This window comes from Montipora capricornis, chromosome 2 (genome assembly GCF_036669925.1).
Source record: "Montipora capricornis isolate CH-2021 chromosome 2, ASM3666992v2, whole genome shotgun sequence".
Lineage (NCBI taxonomy): Eukaryota > Metazoa > Cnidaria > Anthozoa > Scleractinia > Acroporidae > Montipora > Montipora capricornis.
The window spans coordinates 55,909,662-55,922,161 of record NC_090884.1 but is presented as its reverse complement, the minus strand read 5'-3'; the positions used below and the strand labels follow the sequence as shown (position 1 = coordinate 55,922,161).

Genomic DNA, 12,500 nt, shown 5'->3' with positions numbered 1-12,500 from the left:
TGTGCTTTCAAATCTTTAACAGTTGCAGAGCTAAAACTGACTTGACGTCAACGAAAAAGTCGTGCATGGTACGACATCATTGAGAGTAAATTGGTATTCTCTAAGGAAATTACACAGGAAGATCCCAAGTTCCAATTAATTACGTATGGAGATAGCTGCTGAAAGCAACATGCACGGTTTTTACAATGATTAACACCTGCAACCTTCGATGGAATAAGTTTGCCGGAATTGATGTAACAACTACCTCCAAGTAAACTCACCCTGATAATCAATGGTTCTGTGATTAAGCGAAATCATGAAAAACTGTCATTGAATGTGCCGTAAAATAGTCAGGGCCTCTTCAAAACAGGAAGTCGTTTCGCAGATTTGAGAATATATATCATGAACATGACCGTTTCGGAGTTTTGTGAGCACTATTTGGAAATAACTTTGCAACTTGTTTATTATCACAGAGCATTCAGGATCGCAATTTGTGCTTTAAACTTAGTTTTCTCCCTCGTAGCAGTCCTTGGAAATATTCTCATAATCCGAGCTCTGTTGAAGGCCTCGTCGATTCCGACAAATTTAAAGACGTTATTCTGTAGCCTCGCTTTTTCAGATCTGGCAGTGGGATTGTTCGCGCAACTGTCGAATTCTGCTATAACGACAGTTATTTTAATCATGAAAGTAGATGGAAATAACAACTTGGAATTCTTCTGCCCAATAATTTTATCTGTTTATTATTTCTTTACTTTCTTCCTCACCTGTGCATCGCTACTTACTATTACAGCTATCACTGTGGACAGATTGCTTTCGGTTTCCCTCCATTTGCGATATCATGAACTTGTCACGACAAGGCGAGTTGCAGTACTTTTGGTGTTATTGTGGGTGATAAGCATCGCTGCTGCATTCACATTTATTTCACTTCCAAAACACTCTGAGATAGTAAATATTGTTATGGGATGCATTGCAGTCCTTTTTACGTCTTGCGCATATGCAAGAATTTACAAAGTTGTGAGGCACCATAGGATGCAAATTCGCTGCGAGCTTCAACAAACAAGTGATCATTCAGTGAGAGCGGGCCTTCTACGACAACAGAAAAACGCTTTAAATACTTTCATCGTTTATGTTGTTTTTGTTGTCTGTTATCTTCCTCTCCTTTTTGAAAGCATAATCACGCAGGTCAACAGTAGTTTTGCAGTCGGCGTGTATCGTCAAACCGAAATTTTCCTCATGTTTCTTAATTCATCGCTAAACCCCATCCTGTACTGTTGGCGATATAGAGAAATACGACAAAATGTCTCAAGTGCAATGCACAAAACACTGTTTTGCTTCTCTTCAGGCCATTAAAAGGATGTCGTGTCCTACAATGTTGAGTATAACATAAGTCAATGAATAAGCTAATTGAACCAGCCAGGAAAAGAAGCATGGAGTAGTTGCATGACATAATCGTTGGCGAATATGCTTTACCTCTGCAAGTGCTTGTTATATTCACAGTGATTTTAATATAATTAATTGTACCACGTCGACCAACTGACCACTCCTAGTTTACAAAAAAGAATTTCCTCGCATAAAATTTCGCTCATGTGAAATATCAAACGGTGGGCTTCTGTTTGTCATACAGTAAAAGTTCGCGAGTAAGATGATTCCATTTTAAAATTTAGCTTAAACAGGTTCTTACATAAATGTTATACAAAAATTCTTAAATAGGTTCTTATTTTCTGGATAAAAAAATTACATTGTAGATAACAGACTTTAGTGGCAATCGGCTTTTGTTGTCAATGCAAAAGTAAGTTTTTCCCTATCCCTTATCTTAAATTTGAATAAAATTTAAATGCAGAATTAAAAATTCACAAAAAAATGACTATCGAAGTATCACATGAATCTTCAGAACATCAGTCAATAAGCCATTTCCGAGTTCACACCAGCCTCCTCTTCAAAGCGAGTCTAAGGTCGTGTTCTATTGGGATCAACCGTTTCAACCACACTTGAGGTTTCCCAATAGAACACTTTTCAAACCATTTTCGGTTGAAACGCGCTAACTCCTGGGAATATTCCTTACCAGACTTTTCAGCGTTGACAAGTTGAGGAAAGCAACACGGAAGGAGCACGCGTAAACGACAGCGGTCGCTGCCAATGCTTTTTCAACCTAGTTTGATGCCGGTTGAAAAAGTTGATCAACCAAACCAACCGAAAACGGTTTTCTTCCGAATAGAACACTAAAAAACCCAACTAACCCAACCAAATAAAAACGGTTGATCCCAATAGAACACGACCTTAAGTGCGAAAATTACTTTCCATTCATACAGCTGTTTCGAGAAAGGTTGTCCAAAAGAAAGTGCAAGAGCGTTCGCTACAATGCCGAAAGGTAGTTTGGGACATATTCAGTCAGCCAAGAATAAAGTACTGATTATCGAAACTGTATTCCATAATAACCTCTGAAAAAAAGTTGAACCTGATATAATAATTATTAACTATTCACCAAAGTGGAGGTGGCTACGGCGGTGGATATTTACCGAGCCGCGAAGCGGCGCAAATCCCGCGCGACTTGCTCAGAACAATTATGCCATGAGCGAGCGTTGGATATGAGATGGAATTAGCAACGATAACGGCGACGGCAACGAGAAAGTGACAAATTTGCATATTTCGTGGGCAAAAACAATAGCTTTGCACGCCCTGCATGTGCGTTTTTCATTTTTGTCCAATTCTTTGCCGTCGTCAGCAAAACAATAACGTGAAATAGCCAAATTTGAGGTTTTAAGGAAGACGTCGCCAATTGGAGATATAATTTTCATTTCCTCTCCTAAATTAAGCGTGACTCTCATATCGGTTTCATTCTTGAGGGATTGCCACACCATTGTCAGGTTAAAAAGTCTGGAATAGTCTCGAAGTGATAACAATAACCGGAATTTATTTTTTGAGATGACGTACTTGTTGCCGTTCCCGTCGTCGTGGCTAAAGCTCTCTACTAAATCATAGTTAATAGAGGGGAATGGTTCTGAAACTCCCCACTGGATCAGCCCCTGCAGAAAATCATCGTTATGTAATATATCAAACACAAGAAGGAGTGTTTCATCGGATATCAGATATCCAAACACCGAGAAGCGAGTTGAAAAACGAGGCCGAAGGCCGAGTTTTTTAACCGATTTCGAGGTGGTTGGATATCTGATGAAACACTCTTTCGAGTGTTTGATATTGCTTCTCAAAAGAATCAGTATTTTAAGAGATATTTGGGATCAAAGTTGGCGAAATTTTATGCTAATTAAGACCACATATCCAAACTTCCTTCACGGTAGTTATTTCTTTTGTTTTTGGCTTATGAATTGTAAATGAGTTTGAGAAGTTATAATACTAATTATGCCCATAAGTATTTGGGTTAATTTACATTTCTTTCCCATTATTTCATGCTTTCATTTAAAACACAAACACCAAAATAAAAAAGTTCTTGATCGACTCAGTCTCAAGGTGCTGTTACACTGTGAAATGTTTCGTGCAACTTGTTCCACCACAATGTCGCGAAAACATTGCGAGACAAGTTGCACGAAACATTTCACAGTGTAACAGCGCCTTCAGCCTGAGGAATGTTCTTAATAAGTTCTTATAATTTTGGTTAATCTAAGCCTCAACGTTCTTATAAAAAAGGTTCTTATAAAAAAACGAGTGTATAGTGTTTACGGAAATAGCTATGCTTCTGTATAAAGTACAAAATTAATCGTCATTAGTGTGTACAGTTTACAGTGATCAAACAGATCAAACACCTGATTTTGAGCCAACAGCATGCAGTAAAGCCACATTTACTGTTTCCTTGACAGGTTTTCCTTGGCAGTGTAAATGGAAAAATATGACAAGTTTTTCCGTAACAAGTGCCCTTGTTTTTGCTAGTTTTTGAACAAGGACTGACTTGTCAAGGAAAAACTTGTCAGAGACGTTATTTACTAGTGCATATTACTTGTCAAGTGCACTTATGAAAGAAAACTTGTCATATTTAAATTTTAAACTACTAAGGAAACCTTGTCAAGGAAAAACGTGTCAAGGAGAACTTGTCAGTGTGTACAGTCGGCAAGTTTTCCTTGGCAAATGCACTTGTCAAGGAAAACTTGCTAATGTAAATGACGCTTAAACAAACAAGCCCTGCAAACAATAACCTACAATTTTAATCAACAACTATTTAAATGAAAATTACACACACAGTAATCTCTTTCACGACATTTTCCGTTTGACTGACAATCTTTACTCCCTCTCTCTTTACTTCAGAACAATAGCAAAAATGTTTACTAATTAACAAGTCAACCTAAAGCGTAGTAAATTCGCTTACTCGACTGCAATTTCACAATTAAACAAAGCAGCTGACAACTGGACATCGATTTGACATAAAAAGCCTATAAATGTGATTGTTGAAATATGTCAGAATTTCTGTCAACACGGAATTGCAAACGTTTTCAGGCATTCTTCGTTTTTTTTAGCTAGTTTTACAAAATATGTAAGGCAGCGAGGCATATATTAAGAAGGAAAACATTAACTGAAAGCTAACCGTTGTAATAAGTGTTTTGGCTCTCGCTCTATTTCTCTTAGCTTTACGTTGATTTTCATTGAAATTTTCTCTTCTTCTCCTTCCTCGGCTTCTCTCGACGATTTCTTCTCTTAAATTGCTCAAATTTCGTCTCCTCTTCTCTCGTGCTCTTTTCTGTTCTTTAATTTTTATCCTGTTGCTCGTCACTAATAGGGAACTTAAGCACGCCCATTTTTGAGACGCGGATGGCAACCGGAAGTGAACTATTTTCCCTTTTCTCTGTCCTTGTGTAGGCCCATTTCCATCAGTAGGCCCAACACTCACATGGTTCATATGGGGTATAAACTTAGCACTTCACATTACACTCAAATCAGTTAAGTCTATTTTCCCTTTTAACTTGTTTTCACTCAACCCAAAAAACATTGCCATGTAGCTTTTCTCCATTAGAGATGATTATTAATATATAGATTTAGCCAAGCCTAAAAGCGGAGCTCCCGGCTTGTTTATTCTTACTGGCTGTAAGATTAGTGAAAATAAAAGGCTTTGGAACTGTCCGCCTTATGGTTTTCCCAGATATTGGTTAACACGGGACGAAAAACTGGATTTACATAGCGCCAAATGTCTTGTCAAAGGCGCGATAAAGACCGCGTTTGTTACAGCTTTACATACCTTTGACGCGCGTCAAATATTAAACCCTTTGTTACCCTCACAAAGGTGTCGTCAAAGATGTCTCAGCTTCAATTCAAAGACTTGGCAAAAGTGTTGTCAAAGATGTCTGAGATTCAGTTCAAAGGTTTGACAAAGGCGTGGTCAAACATGTCTGAGATTCAGGTTAAAGATTTGACAAAGGTGTAGTCAAACATGTTTGAGATTCAAGTCAAAGGTTTAGCAAAGATGTAGCCAAAGATGTCTTGGGGTGTATTTATAGCTTTTGGCTTGAAGCGCTGAATGTAAAACTCAGATCTCTGGACTACTTTTCCTTAATCAGGACGGTAGAACGAGAAAACGTCTGGATTTTTCCAACCGTAAAAGACACCGTTCAACTCAAACAACTGTCCATCATAAATGTACTTGAGTCTCAATTGAAATGTTTTTCAAATGTCTGAAATATGTCTAGAGTGGCATTTCTGAAACCACCGTAGACAAATTAATTTGCCATCCACTCCCGTGTTATGCCATATGAGAGACAGACTGAAATGCAGATATGACGAAAAACTGTGTTGTTCCATTTTTTATTCAAAGGAATTCATACTCTTGGCAAAACCAAGAATCTCACACCTTACATTCTGTAATATCTCTGGGAATCGATTTTGTGGCGCATTTTTAAGTGGTAGTATACATTCAAAATGTAAATGTAAAAGTGTATAAATAAATCGAAGGTTGGAAATTAATTTTTTTCAATTCCAGTGCTTCACTTCTTTCAAGGCTTTAATTTATTTATAGCTGTAATATTTACACTACACGCGCAACAAGCGCCGAGTTATCAACAACTTTGTTGCATAACAAGTACAATCACTGTCACGTAGAATTAGTTAAGTTAATTTATGACAAACAATCATGACACCTCTCTTGGAAGTATCATGTAGCTGACAATATCAGGAGTAGTGGACAGAAATGACAGGGTAAATGGAACCACTGAAAACTTTGAAAAAAAAAACTGATATAATCTTGATTTTTTTCTTACTCACCAACAACAAGTCAAAACCGAAACAACAAGTTCAGTAGGAACTTCCCATGAAACAGCGTTTTAACTTTGAGGCAAGCTAATAAGTTATATTTATGTTGTAGTTCATTGTGGAAAACAGCTTTAGCCACACCGACTTGAAATTAACAAAATGAACTTCGAGTAAACGCTATTTCATGCGAAAATCCGCCAAAGTTATTTTTAACTCTTTGTGCCGAAAAGACACTCAATCGACGGCCACCAGCATACTAACTAGATTTTGCACCAATTGTAATCATTGATTTCATTTTTTTTCGGCATGATTAAAGTCTTGCGGTGACAGTGTGAAGTGAAGAGACTTTGGCTTTCCCATTTTTATTACGTGCCGGGAAATAAATGTAAGTTCCAATTGTTCTATTTCCTCGATAGAAGTTAAGACTTCTTCAACAACGAACTATAGATATTCTTGGTGCAAAAAAATTGGTATTCTTCAAATGAGACGGCCATTGTTTTATGAGTAATATAAATGCAACTCTCTAACTCACACAATCGGTCACCCAATAAATGGTTTAGCAGCACGTCAATCAGGTATCAGGTATCAGGCAGGATTCCTGGTAGTATGCTGATGGGCGTCTTAGGTGAACTTTTGAAGTCACCTAAATCCACTTCAAAAGCCGAGAAAGTCCTCTTTAAAAAAACAGTGAAATTCTGCTGCTATTCTACTGCATTTTTTGCACAGAACACATTTTTTCCAAAGAATGGTTATTTGTGCATAGAAGACAACCAGACATTCTCTATTTATAGCATTAGCATGGCTATTAGTTGATAGTGCGTCAACTAAAGATTTCCAATAGATTATCAACAGCATTTTGGGCGGTATAACGGTCAAGTTTCCTTGGTCAAACTCTCTTAATCTCTAATACTGGTTTAACGCTAATGTTACCAAGTTTTAAGCACTGCGGAACAACGCGGATTGCCCACTGCGGGGCGTCTTGCGGGGCAATACGCCGCTCTGACAAGTTTTCTGGTTGTTGTTATCTTGTCCTATGAGGCCACCTAGGCGGATCTTCTACGCAACAATTTTCTGTCCAAAGATCTCATCAGCATGTCGAGCTGGGTTGACCACAAGGCAGCCTTTGTCATGAACTTCCTTTTCCTCTTCCTTTCTTCTTCGTTTTCAAGCTCTTCGCTATCACCACTATCACCAGTCGCGGAGTTGTCTGGTGACATTTACGAATTAAGACTTCGGCACAATTTCTTGCTTGATTTTAATGGCCTCTTTTATCGAGACACTTTCTGTGAAATGAAAGGAAAAGGCAAAATAACTTCACCATGCTGAATTTCCACCTTTCTGCACTTTACTCACATTTCCCAGCATTTGTAGTGTCTCTGTATGCATTTCAGATGTATAAAAAACAGACGACGACGGCGAAAAAAAGAGTGGCAGATTAGGGCCAAGAAGGAAGTTCAGGACATTCTCAATCAGTATTTTCTCCGTTTATGTGAATAGTAAAGATCATTGGTCGCTGTTTAATCAGAGCAACCACAACAGAGAAGATGCTGTGGTCGTCGAGAATTCATTGGTTTACAGTCAACCAAAACTAACCCGGCCCGTGAGCCCTCGACCTTTTAGTCACGACTAGCCCGCAGGGTACCCAAAATAAACCTAATAAACCTTTCCCCGATCCACTAAATCCTGAACGGCCCTTACTAGGCAAGTACTGCTGGTTGTATGTTCGATATTTATCAGCATTTTTTTTTTCAAGGAACGGGTTCCAGCGCTTTCTGAGCTATTACGTATGATCTTTATGGGCTATTGATGCCCTATTACAACGTAACAAAGAAAGGAACAGTAACTTATGTTAGTGACTTTCTTTTGATCTAAAAGGATTCTATTTTGGAATCGAACGGACTAATGGAGCTAATTTTCCATGATGCAAATCCCTTCCTTAACCACACAAAGGAAAAGACACAAACAAATCGAGAGTATCAGTAAACCATTAAGGTTCTGTGTCCTACCATAGGTAGCGCAAGCTCGATATATGTGTATCTGTACTATATTATGTACGAGTAGGAATTTTAAGTTTTGTATGGGACAATGGTTTTTCGCAAAAGTAAAAAAACATATATGTATAAATTTACGTTTTAAAATAAGTAGTTTCCCTCGCTTCAGTCTTGTGTTTCTTTGTCTTTGCTTCAGTTTCTGGGTCGATTAAGAGCGGTTTAGGTGGTTTTCGGTCCCTCTTCTATAGAGAGGGAAAAAAGGAGCTACTAAAAACCACCTAAATCGATCTTAATGGACCCAGAAACCGTACCAAAGACAAAGAAACAGAAGACTGAAGCGAGGTAAGCTGTTTTTTTAATTTTAAATCGTAAATAATTTTTTTTAAATTTTGAGAAAAGCCGTTTTCCCCGTACAAACCCCTATATTTCTGCTCTTGCATAAAAAAGTACAGTACAGATACACATATATCAAGCTTGGGCTACCTGTGGTGGAACGAAAAATTTGTTATGTGCAGTGAACGTTGCATCTGGTGACACTCCTTGCGAAAATATTGGGGAAGGAATCTGCGCTGCAAATAACCCAAGATGCCCCCCTTCAACAAGGGTAATTTATACTGTACGCAAAAGTGCAGAATATTTTGCTAGTACAAATCTATCATTTTCGTTTAGCGGCTCAGCTGTGAAGATTTCATTTAAAACTAATGCTGCTACTATCAGAAATTCAATTCTCATTTTAAGTGGATTTATACTGATGACGGTCGGTATCAAAAAAGCCCTAGAGCGCTGGATCGAGGACAATATGATGTCATTCTTAATCAGTAAAGGATAAAGGGTGGGGTTTTCTACCTAACAGTTGTCATGTCGGGTAGTTAAATTGATTTTACAAATTCAGTGTATTAATTTCTTTAGTTTTCAAAGTCTTCACCAAAGGGAACCCGGCAAAGCAGGAACCAAATAACATGTATTCTAATATTTGAGAGCAAATACTGCAGCCTTACAGGCATGAGAACTTGAGAACTTTATTTTAGCACGATAGGTAAAATCAGCATTGCTGGTGGGGTCGTGAAAACAGTATATCTCCCCGGCGGGGAATCGAACCCCGGTCTCCCGCGTGACAGGCGGGGATACTCACCACTATACTACCGAGGATCTGGCATGCGAGAATTAGTAACGATTTTCTTCTTACAGACCCTATCGCAAGTGGAGTTTTGAGAAAATGAGTATTTAGCTCACCTAAAACCCATATAATATTACACATGTTTGCATTCATTTTACACTACTAGCTGACAATCTCCCTTCTTCAACTTTTTGTTCTACCAACAGGCCCTGAAGATAAAACCTATACAAAATTAACCCTTTTAATCCAAATTGCCCAGGGGGAAGACGAGTGTGCTAATAACAATAGTATATGCCTTCTAACTAGGACTCTAATTTTAGTAAAGGCTGCTAGGTTTTTCTTGAAGTCAGTATTTAATTCAATTGCACAACCTATGATTATCTTATTGCTAGTAGATGGAGGGAGAGGATTTAATGAGGAAAGCAAATTGTGTATCTCATTTCTTATGCTAGGTGTAAGTGGTTCTTTAGTTAATATAACACATGCATGTGTAAGTAATGAATGGGGTACTGTAAGAATGGCTATTACCTCATGATATCTTTGTAGTTTTCTTGGCATGTGTAAAATAATGTTCTGCATTCCTGCTCAGATCTGTTTTTGTCGTTGCATCTTTGGGAATAAAAAGAGGTCTTAATTTCTCCTACAGAAAGTTGATACCATGCACATATTAAGTAGTGCTTTATTAATGCATAGTGATATGACATGTGCACATCTGTACTTCATGAAAAGACAAATGCACTAATCTAATTAGGGTGCACACTGCTGCCAATAACTGATGACTGCAGACATGTACTCTATTGTTTTCAAAAAATGTGGGTGCTTTAATTAAGAAATAGCCTTGCATTCTTAGATGCAGATGCTCCTCAAGCAATGGCAGTAGTGTTGTGATTGAATCTCTGCTGTTTTCTTCTTCAAAGTTTCAATGTACCCCTGCCTGAAACATAATTGGCTAACCTAAAAACACAATTATTTTCAACCATGTTTTAAAAAAATAGTAAAATTATTTTTTGAATGATCTTACTTCTTATGATGTATCCTTGTTTGCCTTTGTCCATGGTACTGAATATTTCCAATATTTCTGTATTTACTACTTAATTTGTACTATTGAGGGGTTACTGGCTTTATGAATTGCAAATTAAAGTTAAAGGTAAAATGTCTGTCATTAATTCATTGTTATATATCAGACATACATTCTGCCTGTACATTCACTTGAAATGTCAAAATCAGTATGTTTTCATGGGGACTAGATTAGATATTGACAGGGTCACACTTATTTTTCCTTAATCAATCACTGAAAACTTATGTCCCCATTAATTAATTTAATTAACCTTTTGACACCCAACCGGTCAGACTTAGTATTTTACTCTGTCTAATGCCAGACGATTTTACTCGTCAATGGGGAACCCCCGGGAGTCAATGGGTTAATCCGAGCTACTTTGATTTTTTAGCTAATAATCAAACAGAACGTTTTCAGTTGATACTGAAATACCCAAGATCCCTAGATTTATCTTCACCACCACTTGGTGAACAACATTCTCTAGTACAGATGATAAAGTGAGTTCCCTCAAACATTTTGATTTAACTTCTTCATATTAACATTCATGATGGCTTTACCTGAAAGTTAAGTCATAAGAAAATAATAATATATAGAGGTAAAGAGGTATAAGATGTATAAATTCGAAATGGTCTTAAATTTCATTGTGAAAATTTATGATCTTCCTGATTCCTTCTTGGATCAGCAAGCTTCGTAAAGGATTATTTGCAACTAGATCCATTTTATTATAACAAAGCTCTTGTGGTTTATTTTTTTTTTACCCATTGCAGACTCACCATGCACTTGGGAATCATTTCTTTCGAAGATTGGCTGAAATAAAACCAATAATGAAACAGATACTCTGAGACTTTCAGTCAAATGATCTGCAATAGGCATCTGGCACAGAGAGCTTTCAGAGATCTATTACGGAAAGATGTAAGATGGTGTTAGACATGTTAAATGGTAAATGGCAAACTTTATTAAATACTCCCATCAGGGCTTTTCAGTATCTATTTACAATAATTCAAAGGCCTGTCTCTAAAAGCTATATATATAATCTAAAAATACAAACTATAAAAGATAAAAATTAAAAATCCTCCCAAAGCAGGTTCTGCAATTTTCGTTTAAAAGGATCCAACTGGAGGTCTTTCATGTCATCAGGCAGGGCATTCCACAATGTTGTTGCTCGAAACACAGCGGTCAAATGAGTGCGCATGTGCGTGGTTTAAGCACTTCCGGTCTCTTTCCGGAACACACTACGGAACGAACTGTGTGTGAGTTTGTGAATGAAATATTGTTCGGAATCTTTTTGTGGTGGATGAATCATTACCTAAATGACTTACCACGTATGATACCACGTATGACTGAAGACCTTTGCGGTAGTAAACGCTAAAAAGGGGATCCAGTTTGAGTAAAAGTGCTTACGTTATACTTTCATTGTGGTAAGGTGAGTAAAAAGTAAACAGAGGCATTACCCCGTAAACTATTTCTGTTTCCTCGGCTCCAACTACGATTTACGTTTATTTTACTTTATTCGGTTTTGGGAAAGACGAGCTACAATTCGATGTGGGCTAACGATCATTTTAGCGCGATATTTAAGACAATTTCAGGTAGATCTTTAACCACTGAAGGCGCACTTCGTGGAAAACGTGATGATTACATGTGGTGAAATTAAGAAATACTATGATCGAGAAGGAAACAAATGTTCAACTGCTTTGTAAACTTCTTTGGAATTCATCAACCAGTACACATGATTTTAGTGTCTTCAGTTCATCACGTGCCAAGCCAGAATATATTCTGCAAAGATTTAAACATGTTAAGAGCCATAATAAATTTAAATACGTGTAGGAATAGCAAACTCAAACTCAGGCTATTAGTATATATACATGTAAAGCGGAAGTTAAGAAGGCAAACAGAAGAAATGGTGTACTGTCTAGTCCAAGGATTAATTTATAAATTAGGTCTTCTGAAATCTCAAACCCTGACTGAAGGAAATTGACCTTGTTTCATTCCAGACAAAATCCCTACTCACCCCAAGTGGGCTCAATGTGAGGGCTAATGTGGCAGGAGGTCTAAAAAAGCCATAATCTGTTAAAAAAAAAAAAAAATAGTTTCAGGCCAAGCTATCATTCCAAGACAGATGGATGAGTTCAAATCAAAAAAGCCTCTGTGGAAAGGTTGGATATTGTCAGGA

General features: G+C 37.5%; 2 protein-coding genes and 1 non-coding gene across 3 annotated transcripts in view; 1 reads left to right on the top strand and 2 right to left on the bottom strand.

Annotated features, from left to right (window-relative positions):
* The window catches only part of LOC138038130 (histamine H2 receptor-like), a 2,039-nt gene extending 196 nt beyond the window's left edge, over window positions 1-1,843 (top strand). The window contains exon 1 of the mRNA XM_068883955.1: window positions 1-1,843. This exon is cut by the window's left edge and continues 196 nt beyond it. Coding sequence (XP_068740056.1) covers window positions 382-1,329 — 948 coding nt within the window. The 5' untranslated portion in view covers window positions 1-381 and the 3' untranslated portion in view covers window positions 1,330-1,843.
* LOC138028105 (cilia- and flagella-associated protein 77-like) overlaps window positions 1-12,500 on the bottom strand; it is a 405,094-nt gene that overhangs the window by 242,017 nt on the left and 150,577 nt on the right. The window lies entirely within an intron of this gene.
* On the bottom strand, window positions 9,234-9,305 carry Trnad-guc (transfer RNA aspartic acid (anticodon GUC)). The gene has a single exon. It is a non-coding gene; the product is annotated as a tRNA-Asp (tRNA).